Consider the following 25,786-nt stretch of genomic DNA (forward strand, 5'->3'; position numbering starts at 1 on the left):
CTTCAAGTCCATAATGTAATGTGTGCACTAACCACAGTGAATACTAAGTTAAAGTTAAACATTTTGTGTAGAGAGATACCAGTTTCAGGACATCTTAAAGACCATTTTTTTTAGTGGGAAACAGGAAGATTGAACATAATCCTAATTTAGATTTTAGAAAAAAAAACTTGCTTTAAAACCTAGAAGAAATAAAATTGTTTTCCCAGAAACATTTTAAGAGACTGAAATTAGAAAGCATGAAAGCCTGTTTTTCATTGTTGCTTTTTCTTTCTGAAGTGAGGAAATAACTGTAATCTGATTCATGTTTACCTTGATTTTTTTTTTTTTTTTTACTTTTTATCTATAGAACTAAATTAAATAAATCTATTAGAGAAATTCTATACACATCACCATAAACACACAATGTATGTAGACGACACATGATGAGGTAAACTCAACAGTTTAGACTTCACTTTTAATTCTTGGGATGTCTGAGCAACAAAGAGAGCTTGCTACTGCTACAATTCTTCCTTCTGATTATTTACTATTAAAGCAAAAAGGGGCAAATAATCCTGTATCATATACTCCCTTAAAAGTGATGTTCTGTGTGAATAGTTACTGATCTCTCTGAGAACAACTTTGGAAGTATCTTAATATAGCAGCTTCATTTATTAAGTTATCACACACTGGCATACAACAGCTGTAGCACCAAATATCAATAAGCTAAATATTGTTAAATGCGGACTTTTTAAAATGGTAACCACCATTTCCAAATATTCTGTAACCCATATAGATACTGGTTTACAGTACTGTTCAGTTGCACTCTTATAAGAACTTTTTCTGTGCTGCATCTTCCGTCAGTAGTCTACTGCACACTGTCATCATGCTCAGAGCATTTTTAAAGTCTATAGCTTAAGGATGTGACATTCCAGAAGTGTTCAGTTCTTGTTGATTAGACTGACAACAAATCCAACTTACCCAGTGAAGAGATCCCATGCACAGTTTGGCAGCAAGGAGTGGTATGGTAGCATCATCTGGTTTCAAGCGTATACATTCCTTTAAGACTTTCACAGCTCGAGCAGACTGTGCAAAAATGTATTTCTCAGTGAAACAACTAAGAGTGAAGCATGAAACATCAAAAACAAGACTCCTACTTTGATTAACTGATTTACCTCGTTTCAACTGAAGGAGCTATTCCTAAACAATTTTAAGTTAAAAGACCTGTCACAAGAGCGTCTGTCAGATCAGACAGGAGAGGCTTTGAGACCCACTGTAGTCACTAAGCAAAGTCAAATGTGCTGGATCAGATATTGGCCTGCATACTACATTGCAGTGATGCATACAAAACAAAGTGCTCTAGAGGAGCAACTGAGGAGACACCAGGCTTTATATCATTTCCGTTATTGTCACCCCACAGGGCGGTGGCAAATAAGTGGGTGGGAGTGGACAGATAACTAAAGCAGGATGTACTTCAGTGATCACCAGAGGGTATAACAACACTTAAGGGACTATTCTAATATATTCTAAGCCAATGCAGTTTAGACCAGACCTTCATTATTCCTGAGCCTAAGGCTATTTTTTCCTTTACCTTTTCCCTACCATAATTTAGAGGCTGCTGTAAACTACATTGAAGATGGGGTAGAAATAGTAAGGCCCTCAAGGTCAGTGAATTACACAAATTTCCTTAAAATAATTTATGGAGAATAATGCAATTAATTTTTTTCCAGAATGACAATAACCCACTCATCTCCAAGGAGACAGGATTTGAGGAAAGATAATGGACATCTCCTGCTTCATCCATAATAAATCTGGTTTACCCTCTGTAACCCCACGTGGAAGAGAAGAAAGCAAAGGAACCAAAAGTAGTATGTTGGGCTTAAAAAGTCCAGGTGATAATAATCAAATGTGGTTCAACTATCTAAGATTGCATAATGGAAAAGTATTTACAAGTGATGGTATAATAAGCAGTTCTTAAAGTAAATAAAATTAAAAAGATGAACATGTGTAAATTCTTAGCTAAACCTGTCACCTGTTCACTGTGACAGTATTGAAAGTAAGACTTTACTGAATTTCTATTTAAGTATATCATTTTAGGTATCATTTATCTAAAATAAAATACTGTAAAATTCACTTTAAACTTTAGCTTGTGGTACTGAGCAACAATGTTCAACATTTTCACTTCCTAAATGACAAACTCTTTGACAAGAACTGTCTTTATTTGTCCCTTGGTACAAGTACTGAGAAAAAAAATCATTGTTAGTTCACTCCCACAGAGCTACTTCGAGGAGTAATTAATTATTGTTTTATAAACAGTCTTAAAAGATGAAGATTTCTAGGTAAGTGTTAATATACCATCATAACTGACAATCAGTACAAAGATTTAAATACAAAAAGGCAAGACTTACTTTTCCTGCAGCCATTAATGACAGTGCAAACTGATACCAAAGATGGAACTCTTCAAATGCAAACTTCATGGCTCTTTCTAAACACTAAATTTGGGGAGGGGGGGGGGGGGGGGAGGATAGAAATTATATTGATAATACTCATTAAGAGCCCAAACCTTCAAAAGGTTACATACACATTTGTCTGTAGAGAAATACTGGGAATATTTTGCCTCTAGAACCTCAAAAAGTGCATAAAATAAAAAAGCCTAAGGGCACTGGCAGACATAAAAGTGTATCAATATTAAATAATATGTGGTAAACTGTTAAGATGTAACCATTACATCTGTGTACTTCCATAGCAATACAAGCACACTATCACCTGTGCAATACTAACCCTGTTACATTCAGGATTAAATTTATAGTGATTTAGTCTAACTGTATCACTACAGGAGCATCCAGCCACAGCAGTTACATCGTAAAAGCTAATGTGTTGCTTAGGGGTTGTTCCCCTTTTCCCTTAAGTAGCTGAAATGTTACACTTGCTGGCAGCCTAATTAGTTCAAATAACCAACTTCAGAGTGAAAATGGGAAGCAGTCATCAGCTTCCACGGGATTAAAAAAAAAAACAAACAAAAAATGAACAACATTTAAGAACTAAGGAGAGAGTTTCTTTCACTGTGCCACATGTGTTTAGGTACCCCTTAGCTGTTGCTCCTCTTTAGCCTGCCAAAAGCAATGATAAACATCTGCCATGTTTTCGTTTAATAACAGAACCAGCAGATGGAAACCCAAGCTCCTGCTTTGTGCCAAAGGTGCTTCTAACCTTTTCATTCCCTGAACACTTACTGCATCAGTGGCACCAACCAGACAGGCAAGTAGTAGAGTGAAAGCTTATTTGACAGTTATTTCTACTTTAAAGAAAAAACCATCCTGAATCAAAACTACTACCGAGTCAGAGCACAAATTTGTTATACTGTTCTGCTGAGACTCATTTTATTAACCAGATACCATAAGTTACATTCATAATTAGTACACTAATAATTAATAATTAGTACGCTGAGATGCAATATATTAAAATTAATGTTTTGCGCCAATTACAAAAGGTTTCACATTTTTCTGTGGGCCATAAGAAACCATTTCCCTTATTACCAGGGTTTTACAAATCAAACCACCTCTCCAATGAGTTCCTGGACAAGATACTCTTTTGGATTAAACCAGAGATTAAACCAAAGAGATTTAGCAATCACCTTCCTAACATGTGATGGTCTGTTATATGCATTGTAAATACACAAAACTGTAAAACTCAAATGCTATTTTGATATTAAAACAAGACCTTAGTGCTACAAAAAAAAAAAAAAAAGGAGAGAAAATGCAGTTAAGTATAATAGAAACTGAGGTGAAGTATGATGCAAAAACAGAAGCAACAGTGCATTCTATTTACTGAACAGAATTTACATATCCTGAGCTGTTTCATCATAGGGAACCTACTGCATAAAGTGTTGGTAAATATGATCTTTAAAATATGCCATATTATATGCATACTTAAAAATGGTGGGGTGGGGGAGGATAGAAACCAATAATTCCCTTGTAACATTGTTGCATGTACAATCTAGAAAATAATTTTGTACAGCAAATCACAGTTTTATGTAAATGTCAATATTAATTTAAATCCAGCATTGTTGTTCAATTATTTCATCTCCATCAGTAAAAACAATAGATTAAAGCAACACACAACAACTGAATTAGGAAGTATTCAATTGTGACTGAAGACAAAACCTGAAAAGGCACTTGAAAGTTATATGGAAAGATTCCTATGTGTGTATGATACAACGGGAAAGGGAAATGATACAAGATATACAGAGAGGCATTTATGTTTCTTCCTCCCTTTACCTGCACTATGGGCCCCTCTACACATACAGGTAAAGGCATGATGGGATCTAATGTGTGATCCACACAATCACGCCTCCTACCATACCACACATGCACAGCAGGAGGCATGATTGTGGGATCGCACATTAGATCCCATTGTGCCTTATTGCCAATGCAGGGAGGGCTAATCCCAGGCTCCCACTGCACCGGCAAGAAGCAGGCTCCCACAGCTGGGAGCCCCCTCTGCTGAAAGGGTGGCCAGCTAGCGAGGGGACTCCTGATCCTGGCTGCACCTGTGTCCCAGCCGTGGGAAATGCCTACACATATAAATTAAAGCTGGATAGAAACCCACGATGAAGATATTACACATTTTTGAGCAATAACTTTATAGCCTGTTGGACCTTAAGGCACCATAGTAAATCTGCATGTGTAGTCAGTCTAAAGTTATATAATTAACAGGGAAATTGTGCAATAGATATCATGTGTAGAGGGGGGTCTATGAAACACTATCAGGAAATGTGAAGTAAAATAAAAGAGCACTTCCATGGAACTCGGCAAAATATCTAGTAAAAAGAATGCAAATTAATTTTGTCCCTGTGAAGTCAACAATACACAGTATAACCCACAGTGTTTAGGTCTGCCAAGCAGAAAACCAGCCCAACCTGTGGGGACTTCAACTGCTGTTTAAATGGCTGCCCATCCTAACTCACAGGTATCTTATGTGGCCTATCCTGTATACAGAGCTTTTCAAGAAGAAGAATTCACTTGTAAACTGAGTGTCATATTACAAGGGCTAGGGACAGAAGTTATACATAAACCAGTTTAAGTCATCAGAAACTGGTTTAAACCTGTAAACAGAACAGAGGCTCAGTGTACAGAAACCAGTTTCAAAATGGCTAAAACTGGTTTAAGATAAACCTGGTTGAATGTAGTATCAGATTTAACTGATTTGAGTCAAACCAGTTTATGAAAACTTGTGTCTCAGGCCCCTTCCTGGTTCAAGTTGAATCAGAGTCCCCCAGCATGCTTTCCAGCCCTGGGCTAGGCTGTCTGCTCTAACAAAGAAGCGGGTGGGGGGGGCGGAGGAGGAGAGAAGGCAGGGACTGCTTCCCCCCCATGCAAACCCTGACCTGGTTCTGGGGCCAGGGAGGGGGGTTAAAAAAAACTTTCCTTTTCCCAAATACAGAGCTGCCCTGCCCTGCTCTGCTAAAAACTTACTGCTGGCTGCAACTGTGGACTACAAATCTCAGCAGCACCTGAAAGCAGGAAGAGGAAATGATGAGCAACCCTGCAGCAACCCTTCTGCTGTGACTGTAGACTGCAAATCCCAGAGACCTCAGGGGCAGCAGAATGAGGAAGTGAACACACAACCCATGCTGGCTTCGTGCCAGAGAGCCCCGGCTTCTGACCTGAGCCACTGCAGGTATGTGGCTGCATTCCCCGAATCAAAAGTGAATGTCTGTCCAGTCATTTCTCAATTTAATCTCTGCATCTTAGATTAACCTGCAGAGACTGAATTGATTCAGCCTCAGCTTTTTGACCATCCGTACTTAGCCAAGAAGAAAAACAGCACACACAGAACTGTTACCTTACAGGAATAAAACTGAGCACAAACATATTCAAGATGAATAACTGTCTGATCAAAAGATAGCCAAATAAATAAACAACAGGATTGTCTCCTCAAACAAGGATATCAAAGTTATAGCCACATAACAGCTCCTAATCCTATTTGTTGTATCAATTTCTGATTTTAACAAGAACACTAAAAGCTTTCACTTGGGAGGTCAGCTTATGATTCCCCTGAAGTGGAAGCAGCATAGCAGCAAGTATATCATGGAAAATAAGTGTTACCATTACTAAACAGATAGCTTGAGTTTTGCTGAAAATCTAATTTATTTCTGTACCTTTACAAAAAAGTTATTTTGTTTCTTAGTAAATTCATACATTGATCTTGGCTCTGACCTAGTTATAGGGCACAAACTCAAAATTTAAAGGTTTAATTCCCTTCTGCCCTGCCTGACCTCTATAGGTGCTCTCGGGCAGCCTTCAAGCGCTCACTTGGCTCAGCCGAGAGGTATGTCCCCAGAACCTAGGTGTTAGGTCACGTTCCACCCTGAGGGAAATCCCGACGCACGCCTGCCACGACTTGGTCTTCTCTTCTTCAGTGGTGAGGCTCCTTCTCAGGGATTCTCGCAGACTGGGTACTACCTGCCGAAGGCGTTTTTGGGGCTCCACCTTCCCTACCCCCCAGCCATGCATCAGCCCTCAGGACTGTCAGATGGTGGATTGCCAGCCTGTCCCCTGTGATGTCTTCATCTGTCTTTTTACCACCTTGTCCATCCCTGGATGGCTTGCCTGTCCTGGATGACCGCGAGGCCTGCGATCGTCTCCGCCTTTGCGTCTGAACTTCCTCCAAGGTTCCTGCAAATCCCACCTCGCTCTCTCTGGACCCGTGGAGGGTCTTTCCTTGGTCACGACTCCGGGTGCCCTCCAAAATAAAGTGAACAAAGAAAAGAAATAACGAAAGGATCGGGGTGCAGGTCTCTGCCCACCCCCACTCACAGGTCCGATGTCTGTGGTCCTTCTGATCCCTTGACGTCGTCCCTCTTTGCCCCAGTTGTTCTGCCAAGCAGGGTGTTGGGTCCTCTTAATACAGCTGAGAGCCCTCCAGAGGGTCTCTGCCCTGCCCCTTCCAGGGCTGTTGATCTTTCTGAGACGCCGCCCGGGGAGTAACTCCACCCTCGGGTGTCCCTGCCGTCTCTCCTGCCATTTCTCTGCCTCCGGCGTTTGAATCCACCGGGTGGCGGTTTTTCCTGACGTCATCTGCTGGCACCGCCCCCAGTCAGCAATAAAAGCGGTTGATGAACTGCGCCAGCAGCCCTTCTCGGCGCGGCTCTCTTTTCCCTGTGGGTGGTAAGTATGCCTTCTTCTCAGGGCTCTCTCTCTCTTTTCCTGGGCGGGTCACCCTTGCCTCGGGTCCTGCCACGGGAGGCCATTCCAGTGCCTCCATTTTTGTTTCCCTGGGACACCTTCACATATAAGTTGCTTCCTATGTCATCTAGGTCTACATATTTGATTCCTTCTCTTGCAGATACATCAGTAAAATAAGTCTGTACCCTTGGTTGATTACCTAATTGTTCCTGCATGGGATACTGCAATGCTCTCTCAGGTTGGGTGAGATATTTTAGTGCATGCCAAAGAATTACTGCCTTTGCACTATACCATACCTTGATCTCATACGTTTTTCATAAGCCTAGTTCCCCCCCCCGCCCATGATCTTGACACCTTTTCTGAAGTTGCTATCAACTTTTTAAGTAACTGTCACCTTTGATGCTTTTGCCTTCATCACCACCATGCAATACCTTTTCTGAACTATAGCCAAAGGCAAAGATTTCACAGTGTTCCAAGTAAATACCTCTGAGTCATGCCTTGCCTCTTTCCCATCTTGCTGTATTAGACTAACTCAACAGTTATCTTTATTTCTTAAATGTGTACTTTATAAATAAATACACCATTTGGGAGATTGGAAAGAACACAAGCATCTAGTAAGCACTGAACATAGATCTACCATAGTTGCACAGCATAAGAGAAATGCCATTTCAAAATTATGATTTTAGTCTTCACAATGCATTGGGAACTATGAAACTAGCAGTTCATTCCCTCCTTGCACTGTGTTAGTAACTGTACTACTTACAGAAATCAAGATAGTATGTAGATTCCTGTGCTTTTCATAGCCCAACTGGCAAACCAAGCAGTGATGCAGAGTTAAAAATCAGAAGAGTATGTACTAACCATAAATTTCCTCCTTAATAAAACTTTCAGAAAGGCTTTAAATTAGTCTTTGGAACATTGACCTGTAGAGTATCTATGCTGCTGCAGAGTCCAAACCATGTACAGAATTTTCTTTTTAGCTCACTGACACATCAAGAAAGGATTTTTATAAAACCATATTGATTAACTGCGCTTGAAAAGTGATGCTAACATGATGTGAAATACAACTGAATTTAGCTGTTCTATAGCTGTGGCATTCACAGAGATTAAATTAATTGCTAAAAATCAAAATTCATATGTTTCCTGTTACTTTTGATTAATCCACTGCCTGTCGATGTGATGCTTGAAATAGAACAAATTTGCTCTCCTCATTCTGGTAGCAACGATTTAAATATATATTTGAATAATTTCTGTACTCACTGTAAAACCCTAACTTCTCTTATAGTTGTAGACTTTGAACCTCCTATCAGAAAACAGTACATGTAGGCTGCTACTTGAAATAAGGAAGGCACTGGCTCACTTAAGCGTTCTTCCCATATTTAGGGTAAAGCTGTTTCCCTATAGGAAAATAGAAGTGCATCTACCCCTGTTCTCTAGACAACTAAATGTACAATAAAAATAGTAAAAATGCCTCTCCTTTCTACCTGACAGCAGAGGAAGTTGGAGAAGGTCTTCTGCCAAATATTAGAAAATACAAAGGAGAACTGGTTTCATGTTATTACATTTAGCTAAAAAATGTTTTACAAGGCTTAGCTTTCTACATGGACCAAAGTAGAAAGGTGGCATTACAAATTACTTGTCATAAAAGACACTTAAAATTAGGAACATTCACCTGTTTAAGGGTGTTAACACATGCTAAATATCCTCTAAACATTTTTAAAGGTATGGAACTTCAAGCAAAGGTTATCTTTGGCCAGTTTTACCCAGATTGTTCAATAAATAGATAAAACACTATTTTGTTTCCTCCAGTACCCAAGGGTGTACCATTCCTACCCCTTCCCACTCCTTTGCCCCATTGCCAAATTTTCAACCCTTCTGAACTACTGCCCAGTGGGGTTCTGCTGGCGCCAAGGCAACACACCCTCCTGCTGCCAGGGGGTGTGACCCCAGCACACCCTGACTGCTATTCATTTCAAATGGCTCTGCCCAACCCATGCAACAAGCCTGCTGGGTCTCAGCTCTGCCCTGATGTAACGCAACTCCCCCCCGCCCCTCCAACACAGTCCCAATCTAAACTCAATTAAACACATGCAAGATCTTGCTCCTTTAAAATAAATAAATCTGTTTTTCACTCTTCGCCTTACTTCTTCCCCCTGCCCATTCACTTCAGGTTTTCTCCACTCCAGATTTTTTCCCTCCCACCGTCAGCTCCGGCTGGCAGCAGAGTGAGGGAAGTCAGAGTCCACATGGTAGTTTCCATGCCTCTAGGCTAGATGCCACCCTCCCCATTCCTCTCCCACCACAGAGGAGGGATAGAGTTCTGGCTCCTGTCCACACCCCTGCTCACCAGGCCCTCTAGTGGCAAGACACAGTTGTGCAGATATGAAATGGCATTAAGCCTTACCCTATGGCTGCTGCAGAACTGATCTACCATTATCACAGCATAACATTCCACATATTTAAAATGGTTTAAAGATAACAGACAACAGCATCCTATCCTCACTGTATTTAAATCTGCAAAACCCCCAGATCCTTGCTGTCTAGGCATGATTCTTGTTTAATCTCACCTGACTCTGAGCTAAAACCAAGACCACCCCAACCTCAATCATCAAGCTCCAGAGCACTAATGATGCTTAGTCTGTGCTCACTCAGAAGCAAACCTTCAGGCAAATCGTCAATGTCTTTACCGAGGCATACGATGGGACTGACGCTTAGCATTCAGAAGACTAAGGCCCTCCTTCAACTAGCTCTTACTGAGCAGACGACAGCTCCAGTAATTCAGATTCAGGGTGAGACACTGGAGAATCCCGAGTATTCCTTGTACCTTGGAAGCTCTCTCTTGCAGAAGGCCGACATTGATGAAGAAATCCAACATCACCTCAAATGTGCAAGTGCAGCTTTTGGACGCCTGTGGAAATGGTGTTTAAGATTGCGACATCAGATCCAAAACAAAGCTCATGGCTTATCAAGCAGCTGTGATCCCTACCTTACTGTACAGAGCTGAGATGTGGACAATGTATATGAGGCACCTCAAGTCACTGGAGAAGTACCATCAACACTGCCTGCGGAAGATCATTCAAATCCAGTGGGAAAATAGATGCACCAACATTAGCATCCTTTTGCCAGCAAACATCACAAGCAAAGGTAACGATCATTCCACATTAACTTTACTAGGCTAGACACATTATCCAAATATCCAAATCCAGACTCCTGAAGCAAGTTTTATTCTCCCAGCTCAGTCGAGGCATACACTGAAGAGGAGGACAGAGAAAACATTTCAAGGATTTCCTTGATGACAACTTGAAAAAAATTCAACATCGATACCAACTTGTGGGTGACTATCACCCAGGAGTGCCCCAAATGGAGGAAGAGTCTGCTGCAAGGACCTCTGTACTTTGAAACCTTACGAAGAAAACAGGAGATGGAAAAGCAGGAGTGGCAGAAACAGCATGTCATGGACTTCATTAGGAATCTGGAGCCGCCCACCCCACATGGAAACACATGCCCAAGTTGCAGTAATCTGCTGATCCCAGATTGGCCTTATCAGCCATCTCTGGACTCATAGATAAGACAATCATGGAAGACAATCATCCTCAACTGTGAGGGACTGCTGAAGAAGACCCATATTCATTTCTAGGTGAATTCAAAAAGAAAAGGACTGTAAACTCAGATGAATTTCTGGAAAATTTTAAAATCAAACAAGCAAAAAAATTCTCTTCTGGGTATGGAAAAAAGTGGTCTAGAACATAGAGTTTAGCAACATTTCACTAACAGCACGTAAAATTAACACAGCTTGGTCCTAAGGTGGGCTGGAGGAGAGGGGGCAGTCACGTGCCTCAAGAGGGAGCAGAGTGACCCTCATGCAGAGAGGGTCCAGCAATTTTTCTTCCTCCATCCCTATCTTAATTGACCTGGTGCACTGAGGAGGTTTTAAGAACACTGTGGTTCCCCGAGAGCTGGGAAGTGGCATCCGATAGAGCTGTGCGCAGCTTCGGTAGCCGATCTGATTTGGAGGAGATTTGGCCCAATTTAGCGGCTGAATCTCCAAATCTGAATTGAATCAGGAGACCAATTAAAGAGTCTGAACAGAAGAATCAAAAGCCTCCGAATAGATTCAGAAAAGATTCAGCACCGCTTCAGAGATTTGGCCATAGACTAAACAGGCAGCACTCCTCACCAGTTCCGGGAGGCAAAGCACAGGATGTGGGTGAGGCAGTGCTGGGAGCGGGAGCTATGCCCTGCTGCCGCTTCCCGCCTCCTGCCTGGAGCAAGCTGCGCCTGCATCGTGCCCCCCCACCCCCTTCCCGCCGCCCTGGCAAGTGGCAGCAGGGCATAGCTCCCACTCCCACAACTGCCACATCCCCCTCCCCCCTCTGGGGCAGCTTGTCCCAGCTTCAATACCTCCCTTGCTGTGGGGGCATTGAGCTGCCCCTCCCCCTTCCACCCACCAGAACAGACTTACCAGCTGGAGGCAGCTGTGTCCAGCGTGGTGAGGACTGCTGCCTGTTTAGCCTATGGCTGAACCTCCAAAGCGGCGCTGAATCTTTGGATCCAATTTAGCCGAATCAAATCAGGACACCAATTTGAATCTCCAAATCAAATCACTGTCCCTCCAACATTGGCCAAATCTGAATCCGAAACATACTTGCCGCTTCACACAGGCCTGGTGTCCAACTTCTGGACGGAGGACCCAGGCACTTCACCCCTTGTCACTTCACATATCTGAAGTCTACCTGGTGTCCACATCACTACAAATCAACTCCCACAGTTACAACACAAAATCTCAAAAATTTCCTTCCTGCCAAATGGGGGGGGGGGGAATGGATATCCAAGATGCCTTGCAGTCACACACCACTTGCCCTCCCTAGCATGCCACCTGCTACCACACCACTCCTGCTAAGCCTCTGTCACCTTCTCAAAACCTATTCTGCCTCCTGCTGCCTAAGCCCCACAATTCCACTCCTGATTACCTGCTCAATCCCACATCCACTTCTGCGAGCCTCAGCACCACCTGACCACCTGCCACTTCACCATGCTCCCACCAAGCCAGGCAGGCTGCCAATCCTAACTTCCCACTAGTAGGCCAGACCAGATCACTTTATGGGTCAGATTCGACCAGTAGGCTGTATATGTTGCTAACTCCTAATTTAGAAAGATCAAGAAACTGACATGAGGTATATCACTCAACCATACTGCAAGTACTTCAAATGTTGCTCATATTTCTCTGAGCCAATCACTTTCTGCTTCATCTTAGGAGCTCCTACATATCAGCACCAGGATGCCAGAACTCAAGGATGGTTCATAGCTCCAAGAGGAGGTAAAGGAAAGACCAGGGCAGAGCAAAGCAGAACAACATGACACCTGCAAGAAAGCTTCCTCTGCTGGACAGAGGTTTAGAAAGAGTCAGTTATAAGCCTGAACTACCAGCATCTTTCTGACCATTTGAAGGATGCTATTGATATTGCATCAAATTTCTCCAACAGCTATTAATTTTACACTGAAGGTCACAGAACCGGGGGGCAGAATTGAAGGAGAGTCTTATGTGAGCTTTCATAATGTTTCGTTTTTTGAAAGGCCTTCTATTTCCCTAAGGAAATCATAGGTGGAGAACTCTCTAGTTATAAAAAAATGTTTGTAGGAAATGTGTGTACATGTGTGCATGCTTGCTACACAGTTAAAATGGCTAAACGTAAGTAAATATGCTACCTATAAATGCAGGTAGCAAATTTACTTGTGATTAGTTACTACACAGTTACACATGTGTAAATACAACCCGGGAGCAAATTTGCAACTCCAGGCCCTGTCCCCCTGGGCAAGCTAGCCTCACCAGCCTGCCTGCACCCAGCACCACTAGCCTGCAGGGATGAAGGGGACTTTGTAAAACTTTACTGAGCAATCTGTTTCCCCGCAGCTAGCCGGGCACGGGCCTTTCAGGCTGAGGAGCATGTTGATGCCAGTGGTGATGTCTTCCTCAGTTGCAAGAGAAAGAGATGTGTAGCACAGCAGCAGGTAGGCCTTCCAGGCAGCACTGGAGATTGAGGGGTAGCCTGGGCTTGCCCCCTGTGCTGTCAAAGTTCAGGGTCCCATGTCAAATGTGCAGGTGTACCCAGGGCACCATAAAGATCAGCAGCAGCAGGGCATAGTGGGTTGGGCACCCCTCAGTCCATGCAAACAGTTCCTCGTGCAGCACCCACAACACACAGCAGGGGCATGCTAGGGGCACAGTGGCAGTGCAGGGGGGTGGGGGGGGCGGATAAGGGGACTGGCCCTGGGGTGCCCCCTGGAAAGACCCTCTGTGGGGATGGCAGGGGCATGGGCAACCCCTTATCCCAGTCATCTGGGACCCCCGCATGCCCCAACCCTGGGTGCTATGGGCTGGGTGACAGCATAGGATAGCTACTGGCCTGTAGGAGTAGGAGGTAGGGGAAGCAGCAGGGCAGTGCACAAGCACTGTATTTGAGAAATGTTGCAAACTCTCACAAACAGCTTTTTCTCATGGCTTTGCATATCTTGCAGCTGCACGTGAGAAGGAGGCCACATTTGGCAGTGGCTGCCCCTGGGCGAGCTGCCCAGCTGATGGGCTTGCCACAGTGTCTGTACCTGTGATGGAACAGCCAGAGGCCAGGGTGCAGACTGCCTCTCCCTGGGCTCTGTTCCTTAGGCATCCTTCCCACCCATGCCCCCCACCCCAGGACAGCAAACAAAGCATTTTGTAAATAGTCTGCACAGGGAAAAGGGTGTTTTATTGCTGGTGGGTGGTGGAGGGGCCTCTTGTACCTGGGACTCCAGGTGGTGCTCCTGCTGCCAGATGGCCTCCACCCAAGCCTCACAAAAGAGCTTCCCCTGGGCCTTGCAAATGTTATGCAGCATGCAGGCTGCAACAATGATTCAGGCAAGGTTGTCTTCAGCAAACAAGGTGGGCTGCAATGGTGCGCCAGCATCCATTCAGATGGCTGACGGTGCACTCCATTAGGGCATGGGTCCAGTCCAGGCAGTGGTTAAAGTGGGCCTGGTGGGGGACCAGCTGGCCAGTGTAGGACCTCATGAGCCGGGGCAGGAGCACGTAGGCAGGGTCCCTGATGAGGAGGTGCGGGACCACCACAGTGACCAGCTGCAGATCTGGCACCCCTGGCCTCCACAAGGCATGGCATGGCGGAGTTTCAGAAGATGCGGGTATCGTGGGCACTGCCTGCCTAGCCGGCACTCATATGCATAAAGGTGCATTGGTGGTCCATGATGGCCTGGAGTACCACAGAGTGAAAGCCCCTCTGGCTTTAGTAGGGTTGGTCACCATGGGGCAGACAGGTGACAGGGAAACGGGTCTCATCCAGAGCGCCGCTGCACTGAGGGAATCCCAGGGCACAGAACCTTGCCACCACCACCAGGGGGTTGTGCATGCGGAGCACCACATGTCCCAGCACATCCTAAAGGGACCCTCACACCTCCAGGATGGCCTCCCCGGAGGTGGCCTTGCCTACCCCAAAGAGATGTCCCGCATAGTGAAGGCTGGCAGGTGTGGCCACCTTCAACAGGGCGAGGGCTAGAGCCAGGAGTCTGCAGGGATGGACAGCCACATGGTGGTGTCCTGCCACTCCAGGTGCAGGCAAAGGTGCTCCAGGAGGTCCCTGAAAGTGGCCCAGGTCAGGTGAAACGCCTCCAGCCACTTCTTATTGTCCCAGGTCTGCTGGATGATGTCCACCAGTCCTGGCTGGCTCAGCAGGCCCAGAGGCAGAGGGGCTGGAGGCCCAGGAGGGCAAGGACTGCCCCAGTAGTGGTGTCCAGGAGCCCATTATTGGCATCCCTGCCAGGGTCCGGCCAGCTGGACAGGGTCCCGGCAGCAGCCCTGGGATGGGTGCACTGTGGCTGGGCAGGCAGTCACTGCACATGGGGGAGCTGGGAGGGGCCAGGCAGCAGCCAGCACAGTGGGACAGCATGTTGGCCAGCAGGAGCTCAGGGTAATGGTCTTCACTGCCAGGAGCAGGGACTAAAGCAGCCATGGTACACGGAGGCACAGTTGGCAAGACAGGTGCTGCTGCATACTGCCCCTGTGCTGTGCATGCTGCTCCTGGCCGGGGAAGTGGCTGGCCAGAGAGCAGGGCTGCCTTTTCAAGAGGGATGCCAGCTGCCAGCCACGGTAGCCAAAGCCTGGAGCTCCCCCTGGTGGCAGCAGCAGCATTCCACTGTAGGGCTTCAGAAAGTTTGGTGCTAAGAGCAGCAAATCTGCTGCCTAGTTTTTGCACCTGTAGATGCCTGCCCGGGAGCGTTTACTTGGAAGGAAACTGATCTTGGATCAAATGCATGTGTAGATGCACCCTGTTTGTACAGTGGCCATCACAATGAACACCTATTCTTGGTCGACTTTTAAAGCACTACGAAAATAAACCTGCATTATTAATAGTAACCACCAGCAATCACCCCCAGAATTAATTGCTAAGTCACAAGCATACCTCTGATAGCATTTCATATTGACCTCTTCTTCCCAAGGCAATAGTAAGTAAATCATAGACCACAGATGCACTTTGCAAACTGATGATGCGATCATTTTTGTGCTCAGGTATTCTACTCAGTACTGCATCACGGTTAGCCTGAAAGACAAAACCAAGGAAATCCAAGGCCAATTGTAATGCTAAAAACATTTTTTTTTTTTTTTTTTTTTTTTTAGGTAGTCATGACTACTTATAAATCTAGCAATCATCCTTGGAAGTCTGTGACCATGACAAATAGCAATCACTGCTCGTTTCACATGTGATCATTTTTAGGTAGGATCAGCCTATTTCTGATCCTCATTTAATACATAAACTGAGTCTGAAGCTTATGTCCTCTTAATTAATATTTTTATTAGGTTTTAATTGTGCAAAATGTAGGTAATTAATTTAGTTAAGTTACCTCAGCACTGGACTGATACTGTATGGCTTTAATTTCACTGTCTTGCATCAGCATATGGCACAACTTCGGAGCTCCTTGGGTCTTCTTTACACCCTTCCTTTTAGAGGGAGGACTTTTTTCTCTTATTAATTCCCTCTTCTGAAAATCACAACAGCTCTCTCTCTCTCCCCCCGAGATGAGAAAGGACTTTCCTCTGAGGATAACCCTCTCTAATTCAGTACAAGGAATTATCAATAGGAGGACTGATAATTCTCTCCACCAGCATAAATGTGACAAAGGACTGTTTGCACAATGTTTTGGATTCTAAAGGATTTCAAAGTGCAATTCATTCATTGTCATAAAAATAAACACCTCTTTTTACAAACAGAGGGTGAGGTACAGGCAGATTAAATAAATAAGCTACCCAGGTTCCTATATAGAAATGCTGTTTAGAGCCAAGTATAAAACGTAAGTCTCCAGATGCTCAAGACCACTTATGCTCTACTGTCTAGATAAGGATAACTTCAAACCACCTTCTCCAAATCTACCTCATTATAATTATCAACTCACTGTTGTGGAAAGAAGACAAAGACACCACACAAGTTTCCCCGAGTTAAATTCCCAATGTTTAGACTGAAGATCCACATTAATGGGGTGTGATAATTTGAAACAAGTGAAAGATCTGAAGTAACATGCTATAAGATTTTTATTTTTTATGTTAGAGAGGCAGAGAAACCTTTAGGGTAGGGATGCTTGACCTCCAGCCTGTGGACTCAATGTGGTTGCAGAGCCATCGTATCCGGCTCGTGGGGTTCCTCACAGGTTGAGAAATTTGGTAGCAGAGGAGCGGTAGTAATTAATAAGGCCAGCCTCCCCTGCTTCCAAATTTCCAAACTCCAAGCCTGTGTGGCAGGCTAGAGCTGGGCTGTGCCCCCTTCCCTCCCATACAGTCAGGTTGGGCCCAGGCCATGTCCCCTCCCCGCTACAGATGGATCAGAACCAATCCACACCTCCCTCTCCCCAACCCCTGCAGCTGGATCAGGTCCAGCCATACCCTTCCCCACCCCCCCCTACAGGGCCAGATCAAGCTCCCTTTGCCCTGATGAGGCTGGGTGGGGGCTGCACAGAAGGATGGGGCCCTGTGACGACTGCCATAGGCACAAAATCCAGCACATGAAGGAACTGCTTGCCTGCTTTCCTAATAGGAGACAAGGCACAACCATGATTTGACAAGTCCAAGTGACATGATATCCATCAAAAGGAGCTTTTAAAAACTAGCTGTTTAACTTACCATAGATTCACTAATCAGTAGCAACAACAGGGCTTCTTCTGTATTTTCTTGCGGACAAAAAATACTGTTCAAACACAAACATAACAGCATTAAAGTAGAACATAAAACTCTTCAAAAGGGTTCTCAAAACAGCAAGTATAAAAACGCTGAATACTGGTAGCCAAGGAAGCTGCTTACAGATCTGAGCAAAAAAAAACCAAACCTGGCACTTAAAGCTCTGTGAGCCACCGTGCCAAGCCCAGCACATGCCCAGAAGAGGCATCACCTTAGCTGGACCCCGATCGCCCAACGTCTGTATAGACAGGGTACTTTAGTGGGGCGTTTGGGGTGCTTTTATTCAATAGCTGATTGAATAAAAGCTGCAAAAAAAAGGCTTGCTAAAGTGCCCGATCTATACAGCACTGCAGAATTGAGTGAAACTAACGAGCTGCTTCTTCTGATAAAGTGAATTTTCTTGAGGGGGGGAGGGGAGGGTCATGTCTGTCAGCAGCCAGATTGAATTTACCTGCAGTCATTCTACTGTGGCTGCTGAAATGAAGGAGAGCAAATTGGTTAATGGACTGGGTATAAATGTTGGGAAAAGATGAATAGCAAAGTTTGTTTTGGAGCACATGCATCCAAAATTAAAAGGATGAATTTAAGTATTTTGCAATTACATAGAATTGTTCATCTAAAGAACATCTCAATAGTTTATATAATTAAAATCAATCTTGGAAGTTAGCCACAAGGTGCATTTTATTTCTATCTTTACTGTGGGGAAATTGAGATAGAGACATTAAGACCTAATTTCAAAATGTTACATGTATAACTGACCATGCAAAATGTAAGCAATTAATATCTAAGCTGCAGGTACAGTTACCATGGTGCATTCATAAACTGGATATTTGTGTTTAATAAACCAAGTAAACACAGTTGTTTAATTATGCCTGAAAGGAAACCAACTGTTCAGTTTGCATGGGGAACTGAATTAAAATGTGTTCACGAATTAAGCATTCAAGTTTTCCAAAAAAGTCATCTGACCAGACCTTTGGTCAATTGTTTAAGACTATGGAGGCGATCAGTCGCACTTGAATTCCAGGCTTCTACACTTTCACTCAGGATCACCTGAGTGAGCGTCTCAAAACAACGTCTTTTAGACAAACCTTACCATGTAATTTTGTAATACAGAAGGGAGTCTCTCCAAAGACAGAAGAGGTAAGCATAGAAGACTTACTTTTGCATAGGGACAAGACCAAGAACACAACCATTTTACAGAAGTTACTTTTCTTCCCTCAGTATTAAAGGTGATGGGTGAAGCACTCACTGGTATTTTCCAAGTGGTGCTATGACAAATGAGGGGTGCAATTATTTGGGTTGGCAGGCCACTTAATGAGTTTTGGTGACCTTTTGAGGGTCATACTTCTCTGAACACACCTGCAGCTTTAGCCCACCCCCTCTCCCTCACAGCCAGAGTCCACATGCACACAGTTTTAGCACCCCCTTCCCCCTTGGCAAGAGTCTGGACTCAGCAGCTGCTGGCCATGTCCACAGCTGCCCATGTCCACAGCTGCCCAAGCACAGCAGGCAGCTTCCAGCTCCAGAGGAGGCAGGTGCCACAGCTGCAGGTGGGGTCATGCTTCTGCTTCTACACTGGCAGCAGCCCTAGCCCAGAAAGCGCAAGACAGCATGCAAGTGGGTGTCCACTTGTGGGCCAGATCCAACCTGTTAGTGGGCCAGATCCGACCTGTGGGCTATATTTTGTCTACCCTGTGCTACGTCCTCATCATGATTTCCATTATTATTCATTTCTTTTCTTATTTCTTCACTTCACGAGTTTAAAGAAAGCAAGGCTTGTTGGGGAGCAAGAAGAAGTGGACTAAGTGACTCATGTGCCATACAAAGTGGTATAAAGGACTTATCAGAACTAGGCTTTGGATGCCCTGTGTAAAACTTATTCAAGGCTTCACCAACAAGAACTTACTAACAACATTTTGGTCTTTTCGCAGGCTGGTGCAAAGTTTTCATCAGCATATATCTGGGTTGACTGCATTAATCAGTGATAAAACTGAGTAGTATACTAGTTGAATTGTAAACAATTATTTGAGGTGACTGTCAGTATAACTGTGACAGCCATTTCCAGAAAAATAGGCCTAGTCTAAAACCAGATCTGTACTTGGAGACAGCAGAAGTAAAAGCTAAAACAAAAACAAAAAAAACTTTGATCAATTTTTAGAAAATGGTTGCTTACATTCATTGTATTACTAGCAATGACCAGTGCAGAGGAACTAAGGCACGAGGAAATGAAAACCACATCCTTTGATCAGCAAAGGGATGTGTTCATTTGTGCGTGTAAATCAAGGCTGAACTAAAAATCAGCAGAGAGCAACATAATAGGGTACTGCTTATCTGACTAAATGGAAGAAAAGTAAATTCAACAACAAACAGATATGGTTGAGAAATCCCAAAATGGCTTAAGAGGATTAAAAAGACAGCTGCACTGAAATATACACACCCTTTAAAATGTCAAGAAACAATCTGCAAGTTTGTCATTGAAATATAATGAATCTTCAACTTGCTAACTCTATTACTGAATTCTATGGTACTGCAGAATACAAAGCTCTAGAAACATCACAACTATAGCAATAAAACCTAACTGGATTTGCTTATTATCCAATTCATAAAACAAAATACACTTCTACATCCTCTTTTAAGGAAAAAGGAACAAACTGTCATTTTATAGTTTCCAAACATTCATGCAAATTTTACCTCCACAAAGGGAGCTGCTTAAAGCATGGATGGCAAAAGCAGTGGAACAGTGCAGTACATGATAGCTCACAGGGGTGAAATAGTAGGCACATCAGTATGCCCTGATTGCCCATAATTCCCGAGCTCATGCTCTAGTTGCACAGTGATGTGTTCATTAAGAAGGCACCTGGGTTCCTATCCCCTAATGCATTCAGCAATAATAGGAAAAAATAGTTATGGTCCTCTGCTTGCTCCCTTACATCCCTTGAGGAAAGAGGCTCCCTTACATCCTAATCCTCCAATCCAACCAGAGAAAGGTACAGGATTTGCCTTTGCTGGTTCTCCAAACACTTCTTTTCTTTTCCATAACATAAGCTTCCAAAATGGACTGAACAACAGACACCACACATTTAAAAATAATAGTGATGGTAAGAAGTAAACCCATACGTTTCTCCAGTGTACACCCGTGGTCTTCTGCTGAGTGCATAATTTTTAGTGTTTGAGCCTTTCCGGAGTGGATCATCAAGAGGAGATTGATGAGGAGGGTCTTGCAGAGGATTCCAATAACTCTGTTCACACATGCCACGTAACAGAATTTCAGCTAACTGTCTGGCTATCGTCTGTAAAGTTAGAGAGACAGGAATATTACTAGGAGAGAATAATGTAGAACAGAAATTGTGCAAATATTGGGAAACTACCAAGGAAAAAATATTGAAGTTTAATATAACTTGAACACAAGGTTTCCAATCTTAGTGGAAATCTCATCTTCCTCTAGTTTTCCTTTTTCGAACAAAGTGCCAACTGTATATAGTCACCACATTTTTTTCATTTGCTTCAAGCACTCAGAATGTTCTCCTTATCAGGGATAAAAGGTAAGGGTACAGTTTAATTCAGTACAAACCTAAAACAAAAAAAAAGCCCCTGTAACTCTTTCAAAGAACTTCTTAAATAGTACCTGAGATTTCTTTTGTTTTCTAAGTTGGCATGCAAAAATGAGGCAAACAGAGGAGTTTGCTGTTATTCTATGTCTGTGTCAATACACTCATAGTTTGTTGTGGTAAAGTGAAGGAATCAACTTAGACAGAGTAAAAACTTCATTTTCCATGAAGAATGACCTGTTTTGGTTTAACTGGCATAGTTTGCCACAAAATCTAAAACTTAGTTTTGCATAATATCAATACTTCTGTCAAGCTGTGTGTGTAGCTAATCTATATGCTCTCATACTTTTATCTACATGTGCTTATAACCATTCTTCCATCTGATATTTTATGTAGAAGTTTAAGTATGCAAGTAATTCCATTAAACTCAGCTTCATTATTCAAAGGTAAAGGTCTAAGTTCTAATATTGTAAATGATGTGTACAGGAATAGTCTCCCTATATGCTGACTAAGTGCTAAGTGTAACAGAATCCCAACCTCTGAGGGCTACCATAACACATGTAGCAGCAAGAGCAACAGATCACCACCATCACCTGATATTTTACCTTGATTTGTCTACCTGAATCTAAAACGCCAAGGCTCCTGGCTAGATGTTACATATATTATGCAATTAAATGATTCATCGTACAATAAATTTAGACCAGTCACACGTGCAAAAAAGTTATCACATGATAAAAAAAAGACTATCCAGCTATAAGAAAAGCCAACCAGCTACAAAGTTAGTGCTTGAAAATGTGTAACAACTTATCCAGCTTTAATCTAAATATGTAGCAGGACGCTAAGTGAGCTCAACTTTAGCAAAAGCAGGGTTTTATAGTGTAGTGGTATGACTTGGACAAGGCAAGCTGAGCACTCGCTCTTGGCACCTGCTTTCAGAGGAGATGCCAAAGTCACCCTCCCTCCCAGCCTGGGGGCCTTTTTCTGCAGTAGGCACACTCCACACACCCAGCCAAAGAAGTCAGGCAGCCTTGTGCTCTGTAGTGTATGGAGCTGCAGCAGGGTTGCTGCAGCTGAGGGACAGGCTTGTATATATATATATGGCTGTACCTGGTGCCATGTTCATTTCAGACTAATAGAGCTAACCACCTCTTTTCTCCCTGTGTAAGTGGCTGTGTAAAATTGCAAAGTAGGGGGCATCCACTGAACAGAAGAACACTGTTGATCAAACATTCCCCTTTGTTTTTATTAGTTAAAAACAATTCATGTTAAAATAATTAATCTGTAACCTTGTGTGACCCGATTTTTCATGCAAAGTTGCAGATCTTGGTTAATAGCTTTTATTTATCAATACACAATAAGGCTGTCATTTCACTTGTTTGCCTCTACAACAATCCTTTTATGCAGTGTTTACCATAAAATGTAGTTAGTATACTTACCATTCTCAGATTTTGTGTAGTTCTCGTTTCAATAGCTCTTAATATCTCTCTAAATCTACCGACTCCTCTTGTCAAGTTCCTGTATGAGCACACAAAATTTGACAATGTTTCCATCCAATGCACAGTAACATTTTTATAAATTCTTTTTATGTTTAGTTATAGACATATTAGCAACTTATTTCCCTGCTATAGTATCTCCTCCTTTGCCTAAAAACTCATTCAGCAGGCGTCCTAGCACTCCGCACAATGACAAAGAACAAAACAGGCTGGGTTAAATAAAGGATAGAGAAAACTCACAGTACTACAGAAAAACAATATAAAATGTGAAAAGGGAAAGAAACTAAAGAGCAAAAATTGATATTGCATACATCATCTTCAAACTGCACTGAGAAAAAACACATTTCAACACCTCAAATACTGTGTAAAAGGGGAACAAACAGGGGCATAATCTATCATTGTTTCTTCAATCAGCATACAACATCTTCTAATTCCTTTTTATATTCAAAAGCATTTTTTAAAAAGAGTACAGATATGGTAAGCCAAGCTGGATGATTAGAGCAAAGGAGTGAGAAACAGGATTCAGAATTCTATTCTTGACTCTGCAACTGGCTTTGTGACATTTATTTCTTCGTCTCTCTACTTCTTCCACTTAAAAAAACCCAAGCATTTTTTAAACAAGATACAAGATCCTCAGACAAGAAGTCACTATTCATACAGGCTATCTTTATTACTAATCTGAGTATTTTCCTACAATCTGGAAATACTGTTTGCACTAAGGCCATTGAGTTTAATTCCCTTTTTCATCATTTTGCCAGTTTCCCCAGATATTTTTCTAGCTTTTGTTATGTTGAAGATTAAGGCGCTTTTTTTTCCTAGGTTTTTTTGTTTTTAATACACAGCTCATCTTTCACCTGAAATGGTGAATGCTTAGGTCAGCATTTACAGACCCTGACAGCTGAGTTCTGCAGCGTATGGCATAAAATGTACTAGTTGTTTTGCTCCTTTTCCAATTTAGTTTTCAAATCAGGTAATGAGTGTTCAATTAAAAGTGCTTTGAATTAAATCATGGCCACTATCATGTCAAATGAAATCACCTCTTAAACCAATGACCATGTATAAATTACATAATTACATTACATAACATAGCACTGTTCTAACAGCAAAAGTAAAACCCCAACCAAGTTTCATAATGGCCTCAAAAGGTGAAGAAAAAAAATGTATGTGCTGCCCAAGTTCTTCGTAAGTGAAGGCCTTATAACGCATACTTCTGAAGCATGCATGTAAAAGTCACAGCAAACACTTCTGCAGTGCCATTTAAACCATCAGGATAATGATGACAATTCTCTGTGGCAGAAGTCAGGGCAGACTGGCGCCTTACAGACTAACTATACAGAGAAGCATGAGCTTTAGTAAGCAACAGCTCACTTTGTCAGATGCTATGGATGGACCTGCAAGGAGCAAGGGTTTTAAACAGAAAGCAGTAATTTAAACATATAAGATAGAGAAATGGCGTAAAGGAGAAGAGTGGGCACTACTGAGAGGAGGCAAATGTTGCAAACAAAGTATTTAAATTACTGTTTTCTATTTAGAAGTCCTTGGCTCTGGAGGTCCATTCAGGGACCCGTTCAACCCACAGCCACTGCAGAGCCAGGAAGGGAATGCAGGAATTCTGACTTCAGTCCCTGGAGTACCTTTAGTTTTTTTAACACATCTGTAGTAAGGAATACATTTCTCATGGATACACAGCTGATAATAAGTATGTTGCAGTGAAAACCTTGGCCTTCAAAATAAATATTCCATGAAGCCATCAAGGAAGAGAGAGCAGCAGAAAGAATACATTATCTTGTGAAATACTAGCTTGTTATAATGGGTGAAATACAGACACTAAAATGATCAGCTAATTCACACTAAAATTCCATTGCCAATTACTTAACTTTGTGAATTAGCCATCGTGGGTGCAAACAAAAGGATGACCGAACAAACGCCATTTTGTATTGTATTATTTCCATGTGAAATAACCTATGTATTTTATTATACTGCATTTAATGAAAAAGTTGTGTTATCTTAGTAGTGAGGCAGCATTATCAATTATCTGCCATGACATGTTTGCTTAGCAGCTGGAGAAAGCAAAAGTATGTACATGTGCCTGAGGTTTTCCTGGCTCATGGGAGGGAAAAAAAACAAGATTTTAAGAAAAAAACTGAGGAAATAAAATATCTAGTCTTTGTTTTTATAAAGTCTTTTTTTACAGCACAAACACAATACAACTTAGTTTGCAGAGGGCTTCTACACAAACTATTACAAAGCGTTGCAACTAAAGGAGATAAATAACCCAAGAATTAATTAAATGCTTTGAGGGGAAAAGATATGAAGCAAAACATACCATATACAACTTGGAAGGCTTTCCACAGTATACTATCTTTGGCCAAGTACATTTCTTGTATTTGTCAAGTCTTTAGTAGTGTTTTCTATACAAGATTGTTTCCCTACTAAGCACTTGCCATTGCCTGCAACTTCAACAGCATCAGACTTCATTTCCACAGCCCTAACCACTGAAGAACTGCTGTGCAAAACAGCAAATTTAAGCTGTAAGACATCACATCTTTATAGACACTGTAAAGGGTTTTAAGACCCCTTTTTTGAATGAGGGTATGGACATATGAAGCAGTTCTACATACTGGAGAAAGGATTAATATATTTCAAGCTCTCCCACTGTTTTGTCCCAACACTAATGGAAGCTTAAGTTGTTTCATTCCAAATTAGAGTGCTCTGGTCTAGACACCACTTACAGATGACAGAACAAGGAGCAATGGTCTCAAGTTGCAACAAGGGAGGTTTAAGTTGGATATTAGGAAGACGTACGGGTAGACTGATAAATATTTTCTTGGCTGATACTGACAGCAGATTAACTAGCCACATTGGCCAATACTAATCCAATACCCAATTTACAGGAATGCAGCCTGGGCAGCTTGGAGAGCAGCGTCCTGCTGGTAAATCTGTGGGGGGAAGGGGTGTGGGGGCGCAGATTGAGGCCTCCCATGGTGAGGGAAGGAGTGGGGCAGGGGCAGGCGCTGCCCAGCCAGGGCAGTGAATGTGACCCCGGGGCTGGGAGCAGCTCATCTAGGAGGCGCGGGAGGAAGGGGTGGGGCAGCTCCCCACCACTGCACGTACCCCTAGGGGAGGCATGGGGGGGCATGCACTGCCCCAGATTTGTGCGTGGGGCAAGGGAGGGCTGCCTACTGAGAGCTTGGGGCCAGAAGCAGCACCTGCCTCTTCCCAGCAGGGGAGGTGGGCCGGGGCTGGACTCAGAGCTGGTGGGAGTGGGACAGGCTAAGGAGCATTGCTGGGAGGGGTAGCTACCTAGGGGCTATGGGGAACGTTGGGGTGGTTATAGTCCCAGTGCTGCCCCTGCTTGGGGCACTCCACTCT

At 43.1% G+C, this 25,786-nt stretch overlaps 1 protein-coding gene across 6 annotated transcripts in view; it reads right to left on the reverse strand.

Moving 5' to 3' along the window:
• The window catches only part of TTC7B (tetratricopeptide repeat domain 7B), a 274,550-nt gene that overhangs the window by 137,825 nt on the left and 110,939 nt on the right, over nt 1-25,786 (reverse strand). For all 6 annotated transcript variants that reach the window (XM_025209742.1, XM_025209743.1, XM_006028358.2 and 3 more), the window contains 6 exons: nt 22,358-22,436; nt 20,491-20,663; nt 17,320-17,383; nt 15,611-15,748; nt 2,385-2,468; nt 958-1,062 (listed from right to left, as the gene is read on the reverse strand). In XM_025209742.1, coding sequence (XP_025065527.1) covers nt 958-1,062; nt 2,385-2,468; nt 15,611-15,748; nt 17,320-17,383; nt 20,491-20,663; nt 22,358-22,436 — 643 coding nt within the window. The remainder of the gene's footprint in view (nt 1-957; nt 1,063-2,384; nt 2,469-15,610; nt 15,749-17,319; nt 17,384-20,490; nt 20,664-22,357; nt 22,437-25,786) is intronic.

The sequence above is a fragment of the Alligator sinensis genome, unplaced genomic scaffold (assembly GCF_000455745.1).
Source record: "Alligator sinensis unplaced genomic scaffold, ASM45574v1 scaffold281_1, whole genome shotgun sequence".
In the NCBI taxonomy this organism is placed as follows: domain Eukaryota; kingdom Metazoa; phylum Chordata; order Crocodylia; family Alligatoridae; genus Alligator; species Alligator sinensis.